This window comes from Triturus cristatus, chromosome 1_2, assembly GCF_964204655.1.
Source record: "Triturus cristatus chromosome 1_2, aTriCri1.1, whole genome shotgun sequence".
NCBI classification, from domain to species: domain Eukaryota; kingdom Metazoa; phylum Chordata; class Amphibia; order Caudata; family Salamandridae; genus Triturus; species Triturus cristatus.
Window position 1 is genome coordinate 225,283,361 of NC_140580.1, and position 25,894 is coordinate 225,309,254.

A 25,894-nucleotide genomic window follows, 5' to 3' on the forward strand; every position below is an offset into this window, starting at 1 on the left:
ATGAGAAAATTCCCAATGTGAGGCAAGGGATTTTGGTAGCTGTATGGAGGTGGAGGTCGGCACAATTGTGTTTATATGTCTCTTTATTGTGTATGGAGCTATTGCGTGTTACACCATGTCGATTATTCTCTGTAATGGCCGTGAGCTACTCTATTCGATGTGTATTATAAAGCTAATAAAATGTTGGTTTTTTTTTTTTTTAAAGAGGCTAGGTCTGGTGTACATACCCCTTGCTGCCCTACATTCCTCCTTGTCTATTCTGGCTCTACACGGACTTCCATCCTTTTGCTATCCCACCTCAGAGCCCTAGATGCCGCACCAAAGATGCCTACCAGCCCACTAGAGTCAGAATGTGAAAGGTAAACCGCTAAACTCTTATGCCCTAGCTACGCCTATGCGCTGTCCTTCGCTGAGCCTGTGCCCCCCTTGACCTCTGTGGGAATACACCCTTTTGGGTCCATTACTTTGCTCTTCCTGCTGCCCTAGACTAGTAGCTCCCCATGGTTAATGCTCCATTTCATCCTTTTTCCACTTCACCGTTGCCACCGCTGCACCCAGCATTGGCCTAGCAGATGGGCACCGGGCCAAGGTCTTGCTTCAGGCCCCTTGATCTCCCCCCTGCTCCCCTTCCCCACAGTATCTCCCCTCCCCAGGTCACCTCCATTGGCCGTTGTACCTGCAGACATTGCAGAACCCTTTCCAGCCACTCTTGCATCCTCAGAGATGTAACCTCCAACCACTGCTCTTCACCTCCTACTTTCAGAAATCCCAATCCTCTTGGGAAGGCCATTCCACTACCTCACATCTCTCATCTGACATCACTACAACCAGTGCCTAAAACAAGGATCACCAGTTCCCCTCCTGCTGCTTGGTTCTTAATCACTAGAAATCAAAGGAGGGAAAGGGAGCAGATAGGATGTCAGAAGGAACTTGCTGGTAGACCAGAGGTATTTGGGGGGAGATGGGGGCCCAAGTGATCAGATCTGAATGACCTCACACACCCAGTCCAATCAACATATAAAATATATGGCATGTGTACATGCAAAGTAGAGGGCCTTTGAAAAGGTTGATTGGTCACCTTTCTCACTGCTGCATTTGTAGGTTAGTTACACTAGTACTAATGAGGTAAAATCTTTGCAGAGACTGTTAGTATGTGTAAAAATGTTGAAATAATAAAGTATCAGAAAATATACTGTATTACGCTACAGCATTTTTTTTGCTCCATAATTTAGTCAACACTGCGACATAATTTCTCTTCTGTTGCTGCATAATTCTAGTACCCACAAAGCAGGCAGCACAATTTAAAGGTGCTTGTGCATGAAGCAGAGAAACTGAAGTTTGGTGTGCATGCAAATCCTGCATTGCAAATCCCTGGTGAATTGCACTGCTACTGCTGAAACAGTGCCAATGGGAGGTACCAATGGGAGAGGCGGACTGGCCTCAAGGATCCTGTGACCTCAATGACAGTCACCGTTGCTCTAGGGTGTGCTGCTTCGTAGGAGGATTGCAACAAGGCTGGAGGTGAGCTTCGGAATGGATTGTGGTGGACAGGCCATCGAGGATAACCCACACTTTCCACTGCTAGGGTCCACCTGCTGGTGCCAAAACAACAAAGCTTCCAAGGTCCGGCATGGGAATGTGCTAGCGGGGCCTTCTAAGGGCTAGCATGGGAATGTGCTCCCGCAGGAGAGTGGGCTGGTAGGCTGGTCATGAAGGCTGAACCTTATTCCCCACTTCCAAATTTGGCAGCTCTGGCCATAGTGCCACAAGCTCTCGCCCACTGAACACCATACTGACCTACTGAGAGAAACTTGCGCTGCCTTCAGCTAAAACCCTATTGTGCCTCGCTATAAACACCTGAACACGACTCAATTCAAATTATGCACTAGACAAGAGTAATATGCTGCCCGAAAAAAGAAAAAAAACATCCTGGAAAAATGCAAACACTCATAGGGAATGCAAGATTAAGTAAAGCATGTGAAATGTAAGCAGGAACAACATGGTTAACTTAACGCTTTTAAACTCATCATTCAGAAATCAAAGAGTAGTTTTTTTGTCTGAAAAGTTAACATGACAACAGGGCCCGGAAGGGTCCCATTTCAATGTCCATTGCTTATATCCTTACAAAACGTAAGCAGTACACTTTAAAAAGACCACATCCCTGAACACAGAGCTGCTGCGGTACACATTTTATAAACTAAAATAAGAAAAACAGCTGATATAGATCACATTAAATGTTTTCCACCACAAACATCAACTAGGTATTGCAGTACCTCCAAAAATGGTGCACTTCCCCACCCGGGGGAAAACAATGCTGTTCAAACAAAAAGACAAGATAATGAAAGTAGCTTGTAGTAATGTTCATGTTGTTATGGATGCACCTTGTAAATACCTGTAGTACCACTTTAAGAGAAATGTACTGTAGAGTTGTTATTGTTGGAGAAGCTCCATGGCAATGGAACTTACTAGTGTGGGGAGAAGTCAGTTGTACCTGACAGATTGGACAAGGTGGATGGGATCTCAATTATCTCTACAATAAACTTCACTCATCTTTATTTGAAACCTGCATTTGGAATTATTCTTAATATTTAACACTGGCGACGATCATGGGATGCTGAAAAGTGAAGGCTCTACTCAACTTCCCTTCTGCAATTCATGGATAATTCAAGTTTTTAAAGGAGATCCCAACATCTAATTTTTTTCTATTGAGAAAAGACTACTTACAGACTACTCACTCGTAAGTGCTTCATGTTTCTCTAAAAAGCTTGGTTGCTTTCGCTGGGAATTTAAAAAAAAAAAAAATCCTTTTCATGGGAAATTGGAATATAACTATCTAAAAGTTGTGGCAAGCTTAAGTTAATCCTGGAAACTTTGGGTGACTTTTGGATCCAAAGTAAGGATTCGCTTATATATTTGCTTCAGTTTGTTTCCAAATAAAACTCTGATTGAGAAGGAGTGTAATGCCACTTGGATTTGAGACTGCTTTGCTTTCACGTTTCTACTTGCTGTGTGGTGTCGCTCCGATGCTACTGGGAAAGCTGTGAAATTTATGAAGAGTTGTGCCTCTGAATCCTCAAGCTGAGGTGTCATTTTATTTTGTGGAAAACTTTTGATTTTGCTTAACCCCCGAGATACATTGCAGCATATTTTTTTTTTTTCTTTCACCTTGGTGCTATACGTGGTTTTAAAGGCTAGCAGGATCGGCAGGCTGCATGTGTTCATTTTGAAAGGGGAGAGTTAAGCCGAGAGGGAGATAAAACTGTATAACAGCTGGGCTTCGTTTCGTGACATTTTAAAAATAAATGTTGTCTTGAAAACGAACTCGCGTGCAAGCCAACGACTGCGGCGTTCTTAACTTATTACCTTAGGACAATAGGAATCTCCTCCGCGCACCGATCTCCACAGCTTCGTTCCTTTCCGAATCTTCATATCCCTGGAGTGTGCAGCGCTGGCATCCGTAGCTGGAGGTGACGCCTTCACGTCGTGGTCACGTCTTTACACAGACATTTTGCCGGATCTGTGGAAGTTTCTGTCTGCGTTGTGGAAGCTTCAATAAAAAAATTAAAAAAAGAGAGGGGGATGATAAACAAACACATTTGTTACCGTTTTTACAGAAGGACATAAGCATTTTCAATCTTTAAACAGAGGTACTGGTTTCTTTTTTTTTTTTTAACGGATGTCTACATACAACAGCGCCATCTAGTGGCCTTTCAGGAAACACGCATTTGTGGGAGAAATATTGTTCAGCTGCATTATTTAAAATTTAGTTTAATTCTGGGTTTTACATTTTTGCCTTGTTTGCATGTTATCTCATATGCTCTTTTCTTTGCCGGTCCTTCTTAACTAATGTCTTTAATTACATCTCTGATAAATACTTGTAGGACAAATATTGATTATATTGTGTAGTACAACAAGGATATTTTTTTTTCTCTTTCTCTCTTTCTTGGTTTATATGTGCATTACAGTTAGATTGATGTCTTTCTTTCCTGATTTAAATTGAGCAACTTTATTATTAGCAGATTTAAATTCTTTTTGGTTTATTCATCATGCAGAATGTTGCTACCCCTCCTTCCTTCCTTTCTAATCCTGGTGATCCACCGATTAAGTGGCAGAAATGGAAGAAAGTCTTCGAGAGGTATGCTAAAGTTTGTGGAACAAATTTAAGTGCGGAGAGGAGAACGGCGTTACTTCTTCACTGTCTAGGGTCAGAAGGGCAGGAAGTTTTTGACCATTTGCCGGAAATAGTTGACTCTAGCATGAATGAATACCAGATTTGCATACTCAAATTAGATCGCCATTATCTACCTAAGGTCAGCACCATTCTTGAGCGTTATCACTTTGGTAGACGTACACAAAATGAGGGCGAATCAGTCGAGAATTATGTCACTGCCCTCAGGAAATTAGGATCTTCTTGCAAATTCGGAGGTCTTTTAGAAGAGAGAATAAGAGATCAATTCATGCTAGGGTGCAATGTACAAAAGGTCAGAGACGATATATGGCAGAAAGACGATCCTACCCTTGACGAAGTCTTAGTCATTGCTAAACAAATTGAACACTCTGTCAAATGTGTGGAGGTCATAACAAAAAATGAATGTAAAGGTGAAAAGGTTCAAGTTGTTAAGGTTCAAGGGAAGGAAAATGTGAGTTACAAAGATAAGAGTGACAAGAGATCTAAAAATGTCACTTCTGAAAAGAAGTCTGGGTTTGCACCCCAGGAGCATGATGGGAACTTTAAATGCTATAGATGTGGTAGTCCCAATCTCCTAGCCAATGATAAGAGGTGTCCGGCCTTCAAGGCTAACTGCAATAAATGTCAAAGAATTGGGCACTTTTCATCCTCTTGTAAATTCAGAAAAAATGGATCAAAGGTTAATATGATATACAAGAACGATGGAAGTGACAGTGACTCTAGCTCAGAGCTTGCTTGTGGACAAGTTGTGTCTCAAGTTTCTGATAATAAGAAGAAAGGTCCCACAGATGAAATTGTTGTAGAGCATTGTAAGACAGGTGTCCTCTTTGATTCTGGTGCGAAGATCACGATTGTTTCAAAGAAATTCTACGAACATCATTTGTTGGGCAAGACAAAACTATTGAAACCGGATATAAATCCATATTCCTATGGGGGTGAGCCAATAAAATTAATGGGTTACTTCAATGGTCTTATTGAATACAAAGGGAGGTACATATCTGGGAAGGTATACTTTTTTTTTTTTTTTTGGAAAACCTTTATTGTCAAAATCAAATTGTACACAGCTTGTTACCTACATCCTGCAATGAGACAGGCCGGTAGCGACAACTCAGTATCAGAAGCTATAAGCATTGCAGGGCCAGTACCGACCAATTAACACAGCTCAAATGCCTACAACCCTTACGGGCCGGCAGCGGGATAGGAACAACAAGCTGCTTATGTGGAAAACGAATGCATAGTTATAGAGCAATGGAAGTTCGAACAGGGAGTAAGTGAGGTTTCATTTATCTGCGTGAACTAACTCAAAGGAAACATGACATCAGCACCCTCCCAGGGTACGTCCACCATACACAGTATGTGGCATAACGGGCCTTTCAGCGCGGGGCTGCAATACCGCGCATCGCACTGCAGAAGAAATTGGAAGTGTAAAGTGGCGCAGCGCAGCTCCGGCTAGCAAAGCTACTTCTCTGGGAGGGGGTCGGTATGAACCAATCAGGAAACAAAGAACTTAGTGCTACTGTCTAGGATGCCATGCTATATACGTCAGTAGGGAATTAGGGCCTGCGGACCTTGGATCCCGGGGAAGCGCAGAGCCCCCGCCCATCTCCCCCAAGCCCCCGGCATGCGGTATGTGAATACCTTAGAGAGCGTGTATCTGTGCTGGATGCGTTCAGGAAAGCCATGTGAGGTGCGCACCGGGAGGAAGGGAGCAAGTGGGGCAAGGAGATGCATCAGCAAGGAACGTCAGAGGGGGCAGGCGCAGGACAGCTCGTAGCGGGCGGGCAATCCCCCCCCCGAATCTCCGCACAGGTTCCCCCCCGCCTCGATCGCATCCTGAGATCGCAAGAGATATGCCCTGAGGGGCCCCCATAAGTATTTGGGACGGGACTTGTGAGGCAACAGGTCTGCGTAGTTGTGAAGTTGATCCTGCCAAGTGGTCATCGTCGGCAGCCAAGTCTTAAACTTGGGCGCTCGTCCCCGCCCCCATCTGCACGCCACATGGCGCTTAGCCAGCAAAAGACCAAGCGCGAGAAACCTCCGATGCGCCTTTAGCGTTGGGCAGGAGCGGCCCAGGAGGGCGACAGCAGGGCAGGGCGCTATAGCCATCCCGACCATCCCGGAGAGGGCAGCGAAAACCGCAGCCCAATATGTAGCCACTGCCCGGCAGGACCATGCTAAGTGCATGAAATCTGCGCCCGGCTCACGGCATCGCTGACAACGATCGTCATCCCGGAGTCCGAAGCGGTACAGTTTGGCAGGTGTGAAATAAAGGCGATGCAAGAATTTATAATGCACCAAGAGGAGGCGCGCATTACCCGTCACTGCAGTAATGTGGGAGCAGCTTTCCTCCCATTGGTCATCTGACATTGGATCAGCCAGGTCGCTGTCCCAGTCCGTCCGCGCCTTGAGCGAGGGAGGGGAGGGAACCGCCTGTACATGTGTGTATAACAGCGAGACCACATGTGTCGGGGCGGGCGTCTGAAGCAGAGCGTGCAAGGGTGCCATGGTTTCCGGCTCAGCTGGGAAGTTAGGCGTAACAGCCCTGATATTTTGCCGAAGGCAAGTGTAGAGAAATGTGTCCATTACAGAAGGGGTGGTGTCCCCAAAGAAGTGTGTTGCCACTCGAAAACCTCCCTGGTGATAGAGATATCCCCACGTGTGAATCGCCAGCCGTGTAAGCATCCTGCGCCCAAGCTCCTCGCGGGCGATACTCAGTCTGGGGTCATGCGCCAGGACCATGCGAGGAGAATGTAGAAATTTGACATCTATATAACCCGCTAAGCGCCTCCAAGCCTGCACGGTGCAATCGACCGTAGTGGGGTCGCGGGTCCCCGATAAACCCTCCGTGTATAAATACCCAGATGGTTGCGCAGGCCTCATGTACCCATCTTCAACCGCAAGGTGAGCCATAAAAGGGGGGGGGGGTGGAACCAGTAAATAGCAAAGTGACCGTGGGTACAATCATAATATTTCTGAAAGTTTGGGACATCGAGCCCACCCTGATGATAGGGCAACATAAGTGTCCGCAGTCCGATCCGGGCCTGTTTCCACCCCAAATTAGCCGGGAGAGCTGGGAGTTGAGAGTCTTGAAGAAGTATGTCCCCGGGCTATAGGGTATGTTGGTGAATAGGTATAGCAACTTGGGGAGCACCACCATCTTAATCAGGGAGATGCGCCCCGCCATGGACAGGGGGAGGTGGATCCACTGTGTGATGCGATCAGTGAGTTTGTCCAGGACAGTCCCGTAGTTAGCTCTGATCAGGGCTTCCCGGTTCCTGGTCACCCGAACCCCTAGATAGGTGATCTCGTCTTCCTCCCACACCAAGGGATAATCCAACGGGAACCGCATAGTGTTGTCAGTCAAGGGGAACAAAGCAGATTTCGCCCAGTTAATTTGTATGCCCGCTATGGCGCCGAATTTAGTTACCTCACGCAGTAAGGGGTTAAGATTCTCTCGCGGCCTGTGGACGTAAAGGGTCATGTCGTCCGCATATAACGCGATAAGGAGTTGGCGCTCCGGATAAATAAGAGAGCGGTGATTGTGATGTTGCCGTAGCTTGGCCGCCAGCGGCTCTATAGCAATGGCAAACAGGACTGGAGAGAGGGGGCATCCCTGCCGGGTGCCTCTGTGGATAAGGAAGGGAGCAGAACGGGACCCATTCAGCAGGACTGTAGCCTGTGGTTGGTGGTATAACAAACGGATCCAGTCTAGAAAATTGAAGGGAACTCCCATCCGCTCCAACAAGGCCAGAAGGTAGTCCCACTCCAGTGTGTCGAACGCCTTGGTGGCGTCCAGGAAAACCGCCGCGGCTTCACAACTGGGAGCAATATCCTGTAGCACCGCTTGTAGAGCGCGCAGATTGTGGGAAGTCGAGCGGTTTGGGACGAACCCGGCCTGGTCGGGAAGGACCAGACGCTCCATCAGAAGGTTAAGGCGCGTGGCAAGCACCTTCGCCAGGATCCTGCTATCCGTGTTCAATAAAGAGAGGGGCCGGTACGAGTCGCATTGCTCCGGGGGCTTGCCCGGTTTCAACAGGGATGTTATGAGGGCTTCACGCATCGTCCCTGGTAGGCTGCCCTCCTCAAGGGCGGAGTAATACACCTGCTTCAATATAGGGGCAAGGACATGAATGAAGGCCTTATAAAAGTCTATCGGTAATCCGTCCGAGCCAGGCGCCTTGCCAGACTTCATGGACATTATCGCCTCCTTTATCTCATCCAGTTCTAGTTCATGGTACAGGAATTTCTGCTGGGATGGGCCCAGCCAGGCTATCGCGGTGTCGTCGAGGTACTCCTGTAGGACAAGCGGAGTAGTCCTGCGGGAGGTGTAGAGGTCTACATAGTGATCGGTAAGGACACGAAGCTGGGCCGAAAGGTCTCTCCGTGGGACACCCTGGACATCCAGAAGAGTGGATACGTAATTCCGGTACCTAGGGGGGCGTACTGCAGCGGACAGCGCTCTACCGGGTCGGTCTCCCTCTCCATATATCCGCGCAACGTAAGGCTTCCCTAGAAACTTACACTCCTTGGCAGCAGTGTCTGCGTATTCTGTCACTTTTTCCCTAAGACGTGCCGCGACTTCGAGATCATGTGGGTTCCGCGCCATCTCTTGCTCTAAAAGCAGCAATTCAGCCTCACGTTTGCGCACATCTCCACGCAGGCTCTTAAGGACCCCCCCGCCCTTCGCTATGCACCACCCCCGCACGGTGACTTTGAAAGCCTCCCACACAGTTGTGAACTGGGAGACCGATGCAGTATTACGGTCAAAGAAGGCTGTTATGTCGTCTTCCAGTTCCGCCACGAAGGCAGAATCCGTAAGGTGCGCAGGGTTGAGACGCCAGCTCAGGTATGGGGAGGTATCAAGGGGAATGCGGAGCGACAGTAAGACAGGGGAGTGGTCGGAAAAAGTCCGGGCAAGGTGACGCGCCCCTATCAGCCACGGGGCAAGGCCCGCTGATAGAAAGATATAGTCAAGACGGGCCCATGTAGAGTGTACAGTAGAGTGGTGCGTGCCCTGTCGAAGCGTTGGGTGGAGGTGTCGCCACGCGTCAACCAATCGATGTTCAGTCGTTAAGTGTACCAAATTACGCTGGGTACGTGAATAGTGTGACGGCTGAGGGTGCGATCTGTCCATAGCGGGTCTGAGTGCTGTATTGAAGTCTCCTCCCAGGACGACATGAGAGATGCCTAGCGTGTGTATCTTACCCCACATGTTCAAAAGCGTTGCCGGGTCGTCTACGTTGGGGCCGTAGTAACATGCGAACAGTATTGTGTGCGAATGCAGTCTCCCCCAAACCATGCAGTACCTGCCACAGGGCCCCACCTCAGTACCCGCCGGTATGAACCCGGTCCCGCGCCGGACCAATACGGTCACACCCCTAGCGTAAGTCAAATATGATGAAAAGACCCTGCATGCAGCCCAGCGCGATGCGAAGGGGGGGCTCCCACCCGGCCGTAAGTGCGTCTCTTGAAACATGGCAACAGATACTTTTTGCCTATCTAGGTATCCCAGGACCTGGCGACGTTTTCTCGGGTCATTCAGCCCGCGCACATTCCAGGAGACTAGCCGAAACTGCTGCGCTGGCTCAGTGTCCTCTACGCCCCCCATCGATCCAGGCCCAGTAAGACGTGAACGGTAGACATAGCATGGAACAAATCATAGCATGCAGTGTAGCAACATGAAAGGATCTCCCATGAAACAATCTCAAATACCCCTCCCCTCCCCTTCATAACTAGGGAGTCAAAGGTTGGAAAGCAAAACCGGAACTCATACCCACCCACGCCGGCAACCTCAACTGGCCGGGAATAAGGACCCCACCCTGCCCACCCCATCCCCAACAGTACCAACCCAACTGGTAAAAACTGTAGAGCAGCGACCCTTACCCCGCCTGGGGGGGGGTGCAGTGGGGCTCACCCATCTGTGGGACAATGTCTAGGGGGCGCCCAACCAGCCTCCCATCTCCCTACTTACACCCACGAGGACCAGACAGCTAGTCCAGCCTCTCCCTGTGGAACGGAGATGGGTAACCCGGCACATATATCAACAGTGACCAGACCAAGCATTGATAATAGTAGAGAGTTACCTCACCGGGGTATGCAGCAGCTAGATCAAGCAAATGAAGCAGCGGCACATAGGAATGTCAGTGGCCCTACAATGAGAGAAATCAGTCCTGCTGTCTCATCGGAGAGGACGAGCTAGAGCGATGCTGTCCAGCTCTCTCTCGCGTACTGTCCTTCTTGTGTTGCTTAAGAAAGTCCTCCACCTGCTGAGGTTGCTGAAAGAAGAGTTGTTTACCCTGGTGCGATATTTTCAATTTCGCAGGATAGAGCATGGCGTAAGGTATCTCCTGTGCTTGCAATTTCTTCTTAACAGCAGCAAACCTGCGTCGGGACTCTTGCACAGATGCGGTGAAATCAGGGAAGAAGGATAATGTCTCATTGCCATAGCGCACGGTGCCCACCTCCCGAGCCCGGCGCAGCACGGCATCCCTATCCCTGTAATTCAGTAATCGAGCAATTATGGGCCGTGGGAGGGAGCCAGGTGGAGGGCGGGCGGCTAAGGATCTGTGTGCCCGCTCCACGATAAGGTGCGGGGAAAAGGAGTCCCTGCCAAAGAGGTCAATCACAAGGTTTTCGACGAAGGTCTCTACCTTCCCAGTATTGGTGGATTCCGCAAGGCCCAAAATGCGTACGTTATTGCGGCGGGATCTGGCCTCCAAGTCCTCATTCTTGTCGGCGATAAGCTTGAGGAGTCTGTCCATTTGTGCCATCTGTTTGCCCGAGGAGGCAGCGCCGTCTTCAAGGGAAGAGATTCGCTCCTCAGCCTCCTGTATGCGACCGTCATGTTGATCCAGTTTAGCTACGACCCCATCCAGTCGGTCATTCATGGTGTCAATTTTGGAGTCGATGGAGGATAGGCTTTGTTTCATGCCGTGCAGGAGGGACTTCCAGTCCTCGTCCGGGGTCTCAGTGAGCGGGGGTCCCCTCTCCGCGCCAGGCATCAATGGGGGGGTTTCTCTTGGTATCAAAGGGCAGCTTGGACTGGCGCGCCTCGCTACGGCCCATGGTGCGGCCAGGAGTCGACCCTCCGCGCAGCCGCCAAGCCGGAATCACCGCAGGCACAGCCGGGAGCCCGCAACGCAGGCAGGGCACCACCCGGGTACAGCGTGCAATCGACCCAAAAGCCGTCAGCAGTAACCTCTCGCCTCCTCCGTACTCCAGGCAGGGGCCAGGACACCAGCAGCGCGGGCCTCAAGCACGGCAGGAGGCCTCAATCCGCAATCCCAGGCGGTCGGACACCACAGCCGCCCCCACAACGTAGCCACTCCGCAGAGGCCTCAACGTCGGTAAGGGCTACGGTCCCTTAGGATGTGGCGGAGGGGGATGTTCCCTCCATGCAGCAGGATGGGCGGCTCCAGGCAATGGAAGCGACGAGGACCTAAGATTATGTACTGCAGTGGGGGCCACGAGGCGCCCGCCAGTCCAAGGGGCGACGCCAGAGGCCCCCCGAGCGGAGGGCGGCCGTGCCCCTCAATATGGTAGGCAAAGGCTCAAGATGGCGGCAAGAGCGCGCCAGTGAGTCGCGGGCCTCCGGCGCCCTCCAGTTCCAAAGAGCAGTGGTAGCGCTGTTCTCCCCAGCCAGTGGTAGGTCGCGCCAGGTCCGGGGCGCCTCTCTCCAGCAGAGGAGTCCGCTCGGCAGGCAGAGGGTCAGAGCGGCAGGGTGCGGCGCTTCGCTGTTCAAAAAAAAAATTACCTCCGGGAGGGGGAAGACGACCACGCGAGGCCCGGAGCAGCAGGCAGCCACCGGTAAGGATCTTCCGATGTACTCTCCACCCCCCGCTCCTCTCACCCCGGCAGCAGATGGGTGTCAGTGCAGTGGGCAGCCCGGCACCACCTCCTCCGCGTCTCAGCTCCCCAGGCGGGCCTCCGTATCCACAGCACGAAGCAGGCCCCGGATCCCCGGGGTCTCCCAGCAGGCAGTCGCTGCCCGGGTCAGGCGTCGCGCAGGGGCCTCACTCCGCTCTCCGGAACAACCGCAGGTATCTCGGCTCTCAAGTGTGCTAGCGCGTCAGTTGTCGCACCGCCGGAATCCGCAGGCTCTCTCACGCAAATCTGTGAGGTGAGGAAGTGTAATGGCCTGGTCCGGATGGTATGAAGGATGATGAGAGTGCCCGGTCGGGCAGGAGCCTCACTACAGTGCGGCCATCTTGGTTTGGCGCCACCTAGCGCCCCCAATGTGAAGCAGAATTTAAAAGGATAAAGGAATATCTAAAAAAGACTCCCAGATTAGGAAGCTTTGATCCTGCAGCCAAATCTGTGTTGGTAACAGACGCTAGCATGAAAGGTTTGGGTGCTGTGCTACAACAAGAAAGTGGGGGAAAAACTGAGGTCATTCTTTTTCTATCAAGAAGTCTAAGAGGAGCCGAAACCCGCTACTCTGTGATAGAAAGAGGCGTTAGCTGTTCATTGGGCAATGAAGAAATTAAAGAATTTTTTGTGGGGTATTAACTGTGTGGTTCGTACTGACCACAAGCCTTTGGTTGAAGTTTTTAATGGTAAAGGAACTGATGCTATATCCAGCAGAATTTCAAGATGGATTGTTGACTTACAAGGATATAATTTCAAGGTAGAGTATCTACTGGGAGTACGCAATTATAATGCTGATGCTTTGTCAAGGTTGGCTAAACAGGATGATGGTTACGATGATCTAGAAGAAGAAGAGGAGTTGGATTGGGTGTGTGCCATAGAGAGTGGTAGCATTAAAGAGGACAAGTGGAGAGAGGAGAGTAAAGTGGACAGAGAACTTATGGAGTTGTCCTCCTTTATTAATAATGGTTGGGACAAGAAAAATCATGGTGTCTCGGAGAAATATTGGAATGTGAGGGATGAGTTATCCATGTCGGACGGATTTGTTTTCCGTGGCACTAGATTGGTTCCCCCGAAATGCCTGCGTGAAGAGCTAATTACCTTAGCTCATCAAGGGCACCAAGGCATCTCAAAAACCAAAGAGAGCATTAGGCTCAACTATTGGTGGGCTGGAATGGACCTAGATATTGAGAGACTGTATTCCGTGCACGTTAAGTGAGAAATGTTTCAAACCAAGGGTGCAACCTATGGTTATAAGGGATAGACCGAATGCACCGTGGCAGGAACTACCTCTTGATATTTTGGGTCCTGTCAAAAGTTATGAGGGTGAGGTCTATGTGTTTGTCCTTATTGATTTATTTTCACGCTGGCCTGAAATAAAAATCACGAAAAGCATTGACTCCAAACATGTTATAGCCTTCCACAAGGAAGTGTTCACTAGAGAGGGTCTCCCGGGTTACCTTCTCACAGATAATGGAGTGCAATTTGTTTCTAAAGAAATGGGGGATTTTCTTGAGAAGTGTGCCATTAAACATAAACGCTGCTCTCTGTACCATCCCGAGAGTAACGGAATGGTGGAAAGGTTTGTTAGAGTCCATCTCTATGTCCAAGCAGAACAAGTTAGATTGGAAGGAGGGGGTACAAAAAGTGGTAGAAATCTATAGAGTTACGCCTCATGCGACCACGGGAAATACACCTTTTCTACTACTTGAAAAGAGGCATCCCAATACTCTCGTCACGCCTTTCTGGGTTAATGAAAAGGTAGGGAAGAGTGATGGAGTTGAGCTTTGTCCTGAATCATGGAGCAAGCGGGAGGCAGACAAAATTTTTGACCGTAAAAGGTGGTTTGATAATAAGAAGGCTGTAAAAAGGACTGTTGTTAATGTAGGGGACTTTGTGATGATTAGGGCTCCTTCTGGACGGCAGTCTTCTGAGATGTTTAAAGTTGCTCACAAAGTTAAAAAAGTGTTTTCCAATGCTATCAAGACTGAAGACTCTAGGGTCTGGAACCTAAATAGAGTAGTTGTGGTAAGAAAAGCGGGAAAAAACAAGAACATAGGTGAGACAAATATTACGTCTGGTGATAACTCAGTTTCTATGCCTTTGAGAGAAAAGAGTAAGAGGATTGTAAAGCCTCCTTCAAAACTCAATGATTATGTTAAGGTTTAAGTTTCGTTTCTCATGTAATGTTTTTTTTTAGGAAGAGGAAGATGTGTAGTAATGTTCATGTTGTTATGGATGCACCATGTAAATACCTGTAGCACCACTTTAAGAGAAATGTACTGTAGAGTTGTTATTGTTGGAGAAGCTTCATGGCAATGGAACTTACTAGTGTGGGGAGAAGTCAGTTGTACCCGACAGATTGGACAAGGTGGATGGGATCTCAATTATCTCTACAATAAACTACAATCATCTTTATTTGAAACCTGCATTTGGAATTATTCTTAATATTTTACATAGCTCTTCACTGGCAAACTTTGTAAAGTGGCACTAATGTGTTTGGGTGTGAATAAAACCAATCTGGCCATTACGTGACCACTCTGGCTTGCTTTAGTTATTTATTTATTTGTATTTTAGAAAGGAAAGGAGAGAAAAAAGAGGGTAAGAGCGCTTTAAGTCACTGTTTTCATTCAGCAAGTGAGGAGGGACGAAACAAAGCCAGGAAATAAGAGGAAGAGAGAGAGGGGTACCGGGATGGCAGCAGTGCAGTCAGTGCATTGGATGCTACAGGTTCTGATGTCTGCTGGTTTAGAAAACAGAGTATCCAAGAAGGATTTACCTATGTTTAAGAGACGAGAGTTAAAAAGAGCTTTAGAGTAGGGATATTAAAACACTGTGTGCATCAATAAGGGAGCCAGAGTTGCAGACAGCAGAAGGGACTTGTGGACCAGGCCTTCCATTGAGTCGAGGTAGAAGGCACAAGTCAGTTGTGAATCAGAACAATGTGGCCAATAATACAAAATAAGAAATAATTGGTTGCTAGAAGCATGAATCAGAAGGCTTAAGCAGTTGTGTTGGGCAGGAAGAGGCATGGATTCGACTAGGGGCGACAGGTAATCTTTCATCCGATCCTCGGTATGAAAGTGAAGGTCTGAAGTATTTTCGAAATTTCAAGAGTCGCTGTGAGAAGGGTTTTGATGAAAAAGCATATCAGATGTTACATTTGTGTGCACATTTAAGAGTCATGAACTAGTGCATATCTCTGGCTTCAATGTTGTTCTTCGTGATTCACCAGTATAATAGCAAGCGAGAAATGTATGGCATGGAATTAATGAAAGGTTTGAGGGGTGCAAAGCAGAAGTGGACACTGTCCTGGTCTTCTGTGGGCAGGAGGGAAAAGACAGACAAACAAGAGTCCCTTTCCTTCTCCACCTAACCGCAGGTCACCGAACGGCCAGGGGGGGGTTGAGCGTTAGTTGTAGGCCTTAGCTATTTCTGCAGCGCTTTTTCAAAATAAAAACAAGCATTGGCATAGCCAGTAGGTCTCGCCTTTGGGACCCTAGTGTTTAGCCATGCAACAGTTAATGTTGTTGCAGTAAGGATATTGTGCTGCATAACTAACTACTTATAAGGTCCCAAAGGCGAGACCTATTGGCTATGGCAATGCTGGTTTTGTTAGGCACTGGGAGATTAAGTGATTTGCCCAGGATGAGAGGATGTTCAGCGTCATTGCCGAGTCTTGAACCCAGGCCAACTCCTCTCCCCTCAGTAATGTGCGTGCAATGTAAAGTGCTCTGACACCCTTCACTTTTATGAGTGACACTATAAAACGAATTAAATGCATCTGAGAGAGCGGTTATGAAGACAGTCAAAGGGTGATAGTGCGGGAATCCATTGTGGAGGTGGTCATGAAAGGGGAGGGGTGGCGCCAAAAATCATTGTCGCACATGGCGCAACCAGTGCTAAAGCCCACCCTGAATACCACTGGTGGAAAACAAGTATTTTGTCCAAGACATCTGTCAAGGCCCACACCAGAACACAGAGGCCACATTTAGCAAAGCATTGCACCAGAACAAACAAAATGGAGTTAACTGAACTTGTAGTAGTTTGGTATTTAGATAACGAGAATATAAGCAGATAAACTTTGCTGTTCACCATCTGAAAGACAGCCCTCAGTTTGTGCCGAAATCTAAAGTCTAGGTAATTAAGCGGGAAATACAGTCAAACGTTGCTTTTTCTCCTTTTATGCCATAGTGCATAATTAATATATATGCACTGTTAATTGGGATACACCCGTTTGCTTCCTTTGCTATCACCCAAACAGGAAAAATGGCGTAAAAATGAACTGGTTCTTATTAAATAAACATAGAAAACACATGTGGGTTCATGCTTTACCATTGTGCAAATATCATTTGGATTATTCATTATTTCTTAAGAAGCAAAACCGTGCAAATGTATTGTGCTAGCAGAGCTAAAGCCATACAGAGATTAAGGTTTGGGTGGATGAGACTGCCACGCAGTAGGTCGTAGATCTTCAGGCCTTGCGATTGGATTTCAATGCCGATGTCGCACGTCGGTGATTTGTTGACCTGCTTGAGAATCCGCGTGGTTAGCGCCATATGTGCCCTTGGGGCACCAGAGGGCGCTCGCCGCTGCGTTTTGCTCGGTGAAACAAGCTCCTTGTGCTGCGCACGCCTCGGCAATTAGAGTACAATTCCACCGCACTTCCCTTGACAGAGAACTCCCCAAGCCTCGCTGTACCTCTCTTTGTCCTGAATTTACTCACCCCGTGACAGTTACGTATTAAAATGACGTGACTCCGAGCACAGCAGAGAGAATAAAAAATTAGCTAGCATTCGCGCCAAGAATCTTCAATTCTATTAAGGACACGGAGGCGAGGATTATGCTTCTCTTTCTATTTATTGCTACTCACAGCAGCCAATGAAAACTTTTCTTATGCAAAACCAAACTACATTTCCCATGATGCATACACCACATCACTTCCTGCAGGGCCCCATAAGAGCCAGTAACACCGGAACCAGTCCTCTTTCTTTGCTCCGAACAAAAAGTCCAATAAGTATAATAAAGTTCAACAACAGCTTCCAACGTGGAAGAAAACCAGACCAGCTGGGAAGAACGTCAATCTGCAAACAGGATTAGTCCATCTTCTTTTCGGATCCTGAAAAAACAGAGATAAACAACCCGTAACTTCTGTATAATCAGAGTATATATACAAACGGGCGGGCAGAAATTACAATACTGTAATTTTACCGGGTGGGATAATCCTCGCCTCCGTGTCCTTAATGGAATTGAAAATTCTTGGCGCGAATGCTAGCTAATTTTTTATTCTATTACAGGACCGGAGGCTTCGTATTATGCTAGTTTAACGCTGATTAAAAACAACAGAGGATATATCACCCACCGGTTTATAATAAAACTGTTTAAACGTTGATTCAGACGACCAGTCTGCAGAATGCATAATATCTTGCACAGTAGAACCCAACATAAAAGTCTTAGAGGCCATAGCGCCTCGAACAGAATGTGCACCAAAGACCTGAGTATCTACACCTGCTTCCTGCATAACATCTTTAAGCCATCTGGCTATGGTAGCCGCAGACACAGGTTTGTATGGTTTCTGCAGAGCAATTAACAATTGTGCCACCCCATCAGGCCTGGTAGACCTGGTACATTCCTCATAAGCCTTGAGGCATTGAACCACACAAAGTTTAGCATTATCAGGAAAAGCATGATAATCCACACTGCGGGACATTGTTTTAGTTCTAGCCGTAATAGAAAACGAAACTCCCTCTGGAGTAAATACTCTACCTGTGATATCCAGAGCTTTGACATCCGAAGAGCGTCTACAAGCCGCTAGGCAAAGCAACATGGCCAACTTGGCCGACAACTGTTTCCTAGACAACCTATTGTTGTCGGGCCATCTATTAAAGAGTGAAAGAACCAGCGAGACGTCCCACAAAGAAGAGTACTTTGGTTTGGGTGGATTAGCTACTCTGATACCTTTTAGGAGTTTGCATACTAAAGGGTGCATTCCGACCGGTTTGCCCTCAACCTGAGAGTGGCCTGCAGATATGGCGGAACGGAAATTATTAACAGATCTATACGCCAAACCATTCGACGCTTTTTCCGACAGAAAATTCACAATATAGGGTAATCCTGCCCCCACGGGATCCACATGCTGTCCCATGCACCAACAAACCCAGCATCCCCAGGCTGAAGAATATCGCTTCCTGGTAGAGGGGGCCCATGCTTGATTGATAAAGCTCGAAGAAGCTTGTTCCGAAAATCCTGGCATTTGCCAACGCTGCCTGAAAGTCTCCAGGCCATCAGGGACAGATGCCCCGATAGAACCATCGGGTGCGTCTCCCTCCCGAGGGCCCTGGAGCATCGTCGAGGACCATGGGATCCTCCTGGGAAAGTCGCAACTCGCCTCCAACAACAGCGGGAACCATGGTTGCGACTTCCACAAGGGAGTCACTAGTATCACCTCTGCTTTCTGGCGCATCACCTGAGTGAACACTCGAGGAATGAGAATGAATGGCGGAAACGCGTAATTCAACTTTTGAGTCCACTCCTGAGCAAAGGCATCCGTCGCCAGCGCCAGAGGGTCCGGTCTCCAGCTGAAAAACTTCGTCATTTGACGGTTCAGCCTGGAGGCAAACAGGTCGATCTCGCAGAACCCCCAAATCTCCTGCAACCACCGGACCACCCGTGGGAGAAGTTGCCAGTCGCTGTAGTCCCTGAGGTGGCGCGAGTTCCAATCCGCCACCACATTGGACTGCCCCGGAATGTATTCTGCTATGACTGAGATCTGATGACTCAGACAGTAGTGCCAAAAGGCCTTCGCTATTTCCACCAGCATGGAGGACCTCGTGCCCCCCAGTTTGTTGATATATCGTACCGCCGATATGTTGTCCATCCAAAGAAGGATGCAACATGAGATCTGTCTGGGAGCTAGTGTCCGAATCGCAAATGATCCCGCGAGGAGCTCCAGACAATTTATGTGAAGATTTAACTCTTCTAGGGACCAACGTCCCCCTGTGGAAATATTTCTGCAGCGCGCACTCCAGGCCCAGCGGCTAGCGTCGGATTCTATGACTACCTCCGGCAGAGACCCGAAAATTGCTCTGCCGTTCCACGCCTCGACATGGGCCAACCACCATTGCATCTCGTCCTTCACCTCCTGTGAAAGAGGGACTACGTCCGTGTAAGAAAGACCCTTCTGCAAGTGCTGAATTTTGAGCAGTTGAAGGGCCCTGTAATGTAGGGGTCCCGGAAATATCGCCTGAATAGACGACGCAAGAAGACCCACTATCCGGGCAATCCCCCTGAGCGAGACCATCTGTTTGGTCAGGAACGAGCGAAGTTCCTTCTTGATATCTCGAAGCTTGGCATTTGGAAGGCTGAGTTGGGCCGTCTGAGAATTTATGACGAACCCCAGAAAATCTATCGTCTGCGTGGGACACAGAACCGATTTTGGCTCGTTGATCACGAACCCTATGTTCTGCAAAATACGGATGGTCATGCGCAAGTGTTGAACCGCTAACTCCTGAGATTGTGCCATGATGAGCATGTCGTCCAGATAGACTATCATGCGAATCCCTTGTTCCCGGAGGTAGGCTACGACCGGCTTCAGAACCTTGGTGAAGCACCATGGTGCTGAGGAAAGTCCAAAAGGAAGGACCAAATATTCGTACCACCGGTTCCACCATTGAAATTGAAGGAACCTGCGATGGGGGCGATATATGGGGAGGGACAGGTAAGCGTCCTTCAGGTCCAGACGGACCAACCAGTCCCCTTGTTTCAGTAAGTCTGCAAGCAGATGGATGCCCTCCATCATGAAGTGTTTGTAAGTCAGAAAGTGATTGAAATCCTTCAAATTGAGTACCAACCTGTAACCACCGCCTTTCTTCTGCACCAGAAAAATATTGCTGCAAAAACCGCGAGGGCCCTCGCTGCAAGGAGCTATCGCGCGTTTCTGCAGCAATCCTTCTATTTCTGAATCTATGAAATCACACTCTAGTCGGGAAAAAACAAGTTGTCTGAGTCGACGAACCTGATAGGGTATTTGAAAGAACTCCAGATGGAACCCCTGAACTGTCTGTAAAACCCAGGCGTCCTGAGATATTTGAACCCAATTGTGATAAAACTGCTGAATATGTCCCCCCAATGGAAGCAGAAATAAATCTGGAGCGCTCACCTGAAGACTCTGTGGCCTGGAATCCTCCCCGATAGGATCCTTTGTTAAAGCGCCTTTTGTTGAAGCGCTGCCTGGTGGGGTAGAAGGTGCCACCGCGGGTGGAGTCCCAGTCTCCTCTGCCGCGACCGAAATCTCCTCGTTGAGGACCTTGAGAGTATTGACGGCCAAACGAGCGTCCCCGGCCTCGTCCGGCCCTGTTGAAAACCCCTGCGTGGAATACCTTTTTTATTCCAGCCTGCGCCTTGTCTAGGGTTGTGAAGGTGCCCACACATTTCGCCACGTCTTTAACGAATCGGTCTCCGAAGAGGTTGCCATCCGCCAAGGGCCCAGGCTCTGCCGCCGCCAACTCCGTAAGATTGGAGTCCATGCGCATCAGAATAGACTTCCTGCGCTCAGTAGAGATAGCGCAGTGGGCATTCCCCAATAGACAGATGGCCCGCTGGGTCCAGCCTGCCAAAACATGAGTCAAGATTGGTACCCGATTCCTGCGCCTCTAGAGCCATCTCCAGTATTTTTGCGAGTGGGCCGACCACGTCAAGCAGTTTATCCTGGCAACCTTGCCATGCGCGGTCTATACCCTTCTTAGGGTCTTTGGCAAACTTCTTGAGGAAAGTTAGTAAACTGGGATCGATTTCGGGCATTTCCACCACCTTATCCGTGAGATCCGGTCGGGGACATTCAGACCGCAGTCTGTTGCGCACTTCCTTGTCGAAGCTCTTGCGCAAGTTCTCATGTAAATACGCTGCCACTTCCGGAGCAGGCAGCCAATCCGAAGATCTGGGGTGAACTATCTCGGAGGGGTTGAACGTGAAAGGTGTGGGGGTCGGCTGAGGAGTCTCCACATGCTTTACCTTCCGAGACCTCTTCTTGGGAGGGGAGTCATCTGGGGTGTCCGACGAGGTGGAACTGGTGTCCGAGTCAGTATACTGCACCCTCTCCCTGTCCTTCGCCGGGTGCGGGAGCGACTCATAGGAATCAGAGTGGGGCCAGGACCTAGTCCGTGGGTCTCCTGTCGTCTCCTCAGTTGGGGTAGTGAAGCCATGACGCTTCGCGAATTTCTCCAGTTGCCTAGTAATAGGCTTCAGAGCAGTCGCCAATGCCTGCTGCACAGTTCCCGGAACTGCCTTCTCCAGGGTCTTGTTGACCGACTCCTGCACGGAAGCATCCAGGGCCTCAACAATATTATCCTCTAAGGCAGGTGTTGTCACATCTTCCTCATACAGGGTATCATCCTCCTCGTAATGCACCCAATTGTCCATGGTGGAACCAAACTTATATACGTATTTGCTCATAAGGCAATAGTACAGGAGGAGTAATAAAGGGGGAGCCAACCCACAGCACCGGTACCTAGCTCCTCAGCAACAGCTGTGTTCAAATGATTGCAGCCCACAAGGCGTAGCAGAGCCAAAAGAGCAAGATAAGGTTCAAGGAGGTGTGCTCCCTCCAGGCCCAGGTCGTTTTTGCAGACAGCCAGGCGTCAGAAGTGCTCTCCTCAGTAACACGCAGCCTGAATGGCAAAAACGAAAGGAAAAACACCTAAACTCGGGCAGTAACGACGTGCGTAGCCCAAATCCTACCAAAATAGCCCAATTGGGCTACGCACGTGGAAACACGAACTAAAACGAAAGTGACAGGCTCCCGGCGTCACAGGCAGATCAGGGAAGCCTTCGCACCAATATCACATATAACATGCACCCGCCGAAGGCGGGGCGGTACCGGGTGCTGTACACATCCACTAAGCGTCAAAACGCTGAAGGGACAATCGCTAAAGCGGCCGAACGCCGCGTTTGCCAGCAATCTACCGCGCTATGTAGCGGTGCCTCGCCCGTGTCCAATTCTGCCTCAAAGTCGTCACCGCTACCAGCGGAACCCCCGTAATGCCACAGCGCGTCTTTCTAACGTGCCGCACCACGCGGTGCATTTGCATTCGATCGCAACCTTGATCTAACAGCGCATAGCATACAGAAGCGTCGCGTGCACAATCACAGCATCAAAGAGCCAAATATCATCACATTAATCATTAAATTAGTAAAAAAGCGGAGCTCTCAACTTAACGGTCTGCGTGAGCAGCAAAGAAAGAGGACTGGTTCCGGTGTTACTGGCTCTTATGGGGCCCTGCAGGAAGTGATGTGGTGTATGCATCATGGGAAATGTAGATTGTTTTTGCATAAGAAAAGTTCTCATTGGCTGCTGTGAGTAGCAATAAATAGAAAGAGAAGCATAATACGAAGCCTCCGGTCCTGTAATAGAATTGTTGTGCACCCAAAAGTTGTGAACCCATCTCAGAGGTGACCTAAGCACCGCTCGAAGACAACCCCAAAGCTCTATATCTAAGCAGTGATTCGCACAAGCGCCCTGAAAGCAGGTTTTAGGCATGTGAAGATATATACAAATAAAATTATCGCTTTTGGCAGAAATCTACATTACCAGCATTTAGCACTAAACCGGCCACATTTTCCAAGGCAGGCCAAGACGTGGAAAATGCACTTAGGTCAAAGACATTTACCTGTAAGTGCTGCGTGGTTCCCCTTGCAAGGTTCGCGCGCAATGAATATTCAAAGATGTTGTCTGAGTGGGGTTTCCCCTTTCAGTGTCACGAACTTCTGACACGTGTCCTACAACATTCATGGATTATTTTTCCCACATGCCGCAAAGGTACTACCCCATCCCGCACGCAACAGGCAAATAGAAAAATACCTTACAAGTGTGTGCTTCAATATTCCGTATTAAATGTGCAGCTTTATAACCGCTCCAATTCTGAGAGGCTAATTTCTTTTTCTGACATTCCAGTGATATATATTTCAGTTACATTACAGAAGGTCGCATTCATTTTATTTCCGGCGCGGAGAGATTGAGCAATTTGCCCAGAATCACGCGGTGGTGAGCTGACACTGCGACACCAACCTGGTTGCAAATTCGGCAGCAGTGGCCGCAAGGCTTCATCATCTTCCATAAATACCAGTGTACAGGGATTTCACCCACAGCCTCCCCCTCCCCGCATCGGAAGGCAGTTCCCATTAATGCCAAATACTGCTTCCATAATGCCCCCCAGTGCAGCCGCCCCCATGCCCTTTGCGTCCCAGCCACGATTAAAACAAGCATTTGCAATGTAATCGGTCCGATTGCATTGCAAATGCTTAAGTTTAAAACTGAGCGCGGCGCCCCTTCATGGACACCGCGCTCGGTTTCTTTATATATTTAACTTCAACACTGAGCGCGGTGTCCTTGAAGTGGGCGTTGCGCTCAGTGATAAAGTTAAGAAATATATCAATAAACCGAGCACGGTGTCCATGAAGCGGCGCCGCGCTCAGTTTCAAAGTAAACAAAAAACCAAAGTTAAAAAAAAAAGATTCGCAGAGCTTTTCCCTTGCGGGAGCGAGCAGGGGCACCATGTGTTTGTTAGTTAATTACAAACAAATGGTGTCAAGCTCGCTCCCGCAAGGGAAACGCCAAACGTGCACGCATTGCCATTTAAAGCAGTGGAACGTGTGCACATTTTTAAGACAAAAACCGAAGCGATTGCTAAAGGTCTTTTGCCTAGGCGAACCTAAAAAGATGGGGAACTCAATCTACTTAATTAAAAAAAGTAGGGGCACGCCGTGCCCTGCCGATCTGCCCAATACGGCCACTGACTCTATAACCAACTAACCCTCTTCACGACCACGGGTAACGCTGCGGCGGGGAGGTTCCAAATTAAGTTACATAGTGCGCAGTACCTGAACCAGCCTTCACCGTCCTCTAGATAGGTTTCTTCAAGGGTTAAACGCCCGGGCCTGGTCCATGCAGCGTGTGGCGGTGGCACAGTCTTTTCACAGGCTGGTGGTCACCTGACTAACTCTCCACGACCACTTGTAACGCTGGGGCGGGGAGCTTCAATTAGAATGTAAAATCACATAGTGCGCATGCGTAAAGTTACACGCATGCGCACTACGACGGTAGAACACCGGGGAGCTCAAAAATACATGCAATGAGACAAAGTGCCCAGTGTGGATGTGTATTGAATGTGTGAGATGATACCCATGCGCCTACGCGAGGGGGGCGCACATACAGATGGGGAGATGGAATTAAAAACGACGGAACACCGTCAGACAGGGGCGGTTTGTGTTTTTTATGAGGTGCATCTTTTTTTTCTTTTTATAAACAACCAATCGGAAACAGCTGTCTGTCACCCAATCCGATCCTGAGCTAGCTCGAGGTCGCGTCTGAATGTAAAGCACTCGATCCTGCCATGCATGTGTAATTTCCAGTGCTCTCTTATATTGGATCGGAAGTATTTCGTTTTCTCAGCCAGTATCACCTCTTGTTCGCCGTGCTGAAAATGGCTTCAGGCAGTTCATTACAGGCTAGAGTAGCTTATCTCCTGAGTGGACGCCACGGAAAACCCGCGCTCACCAGCACCAGAGAACTGGCGCTGGCTGATAAAGTGGCCAACAGGAAGGGACTCCTGGGAGGTGAGTGAGTGGTTGTGAAGATGTGGTCAAATGCAAGGTTGGCCGCCTAGAAACGTAGCGCGTGAGCTGAAGGTCACACTTGCATGGTGAGGGCGACTCTCTCTTTGTTTTAAACTCGCTTGTTATGAGATATAGCAGCCAATTTTTTGTAGTAGAATTTGCATTTTTTTGAAGAATGCAGTTATACCGCTTATATTTGTCCATCGGCCTCCCATTTAGTTGTTCCCAAAATCCTTTTTGTCTCGCGAAAGTGAGGTCATGTCGTGGTTAGAGACGTAGTAAAGTGACGACTTGACACCTGCGTTGAATGTATTTGTGGCAAGTATGGTTTGTGTGACTGTCAAAGGAGGGCAGTTGGAACGGGAAGCTTTTTTTGTGACAAATAGTTACACGTATTCATTTATGGCCCATATTGTTCGTGGGTCTAGTGCTCTTGAGGTAACACTACTCGATTTTAATGAGCTCACAAACTATAATCTTTAAACACTTTTATTGAAGATTCGAATGCTGCTAATGTTGCTCTTAATTCTGACTAACGCGAATCCTACCCTTAATAATGAATATGAAGACCAGCCGAATGAAGCAATCTGTTTTATTACACAACCCACGTACATTTCTTGTAAAACACATATCCTGTCCAAACATCAGTGCTTTCCAAACAATTTTCATTACATTCCACAACCTTCAATACTCGCACTACCCTGATGTTGTTCCTCACCTGCATTCCTTGTGCATTGGCTTGCATCCCTGTGCACGACAAATTCGCCACCTTATACATCACCCTCTCCCAAAATCGCTTGTAAAGCGCACATTCAACTGGAAGGGCATCTTGGCGCTGAATAACAGATGTTTGTTGTTAACCAACAAAATGGAACTCCTTTTTAAAAAATGTTTTGCTTTATTGTGTAAGTTAATAAAAACCATAACAATGTCGTGAAAGAAAAGAAAGTCTGTCAATTTATAGTCATTTAAAATGTTTAAAAAGCATTTACATGTGTGTTTTTTAATTTTTTATAGAAGACAATTTTGTATCATATAAAACAGACTAAAATGGAGCGAGTTGCTGTGTCATAAAGTTATCAAAAATATTGGTATCACATTGGTGTTAATGTAAGGGTGCATTTGTGTAGCGGCTTAGCGTTTAGAGACAGTCAATGGATCATTGGACTGGACTGGACAGAACTGGTGGTGTGTATATCCTTGGGCCGTGTTATCTTTTCGTGAAGTGTC

At 48.4% G+C, this 25,894-nt stretch overlaps 1 protein-coding gene and 1 long non-coding RNA gene across 4 annotated transcripts in view; one reads left to right on the forward strand and one right to left on the reverse strand.

Moving 5' to 3' along the window:
* The window catches only part of LOC146867086 (uncharacterized), a 66,164-nt gene extending 42,109 nt beyond the window's left edge, over positions 1-24,055 (reverse strand). Inside the window, exons 1-2 of the long non-coding RNA XR_014961068.1 lie at positions 23,930-24,055; positions 3,364-3,547 (exon numbers count right to left, since the gene is read on the reverse strand). This is a non-coding gene — a long non-coding RNA (uncharacterized LOC146867086). The remainder of the gene's footprint in view (positions 1-3,363; positions 3,548-23,929) is intronic.
* A 118-nt stretch (positions 24,056-24,173) lies between these two features.
* The window catches only part of CHCHD1 (coiled-coil-helix-coiled-coil-helix domain containing 1), a 68,398-nt gene continuing 66,677 nt past the window's right edge, over positions 24,174-25,894 (forward strand). Inside the window, exon 1 of one of the 3 annotated variants that reach the window (XM_085603512.1) lies at positions 24,174-24,664. In XM_085603512.1, coding sequence (XP_085459638.1) covers positions 24,532-24,664 — 133 coding nt within the window. In that variant the 5' untranslated portion in view covers positions 24,174-24,531. The remainder of the gene's footprint in view (positions 24,665-25,894) is intronic. The other 2 variants (XM_085603511.1, XM_085603513.1) reach the window with 2 other exon arrangements.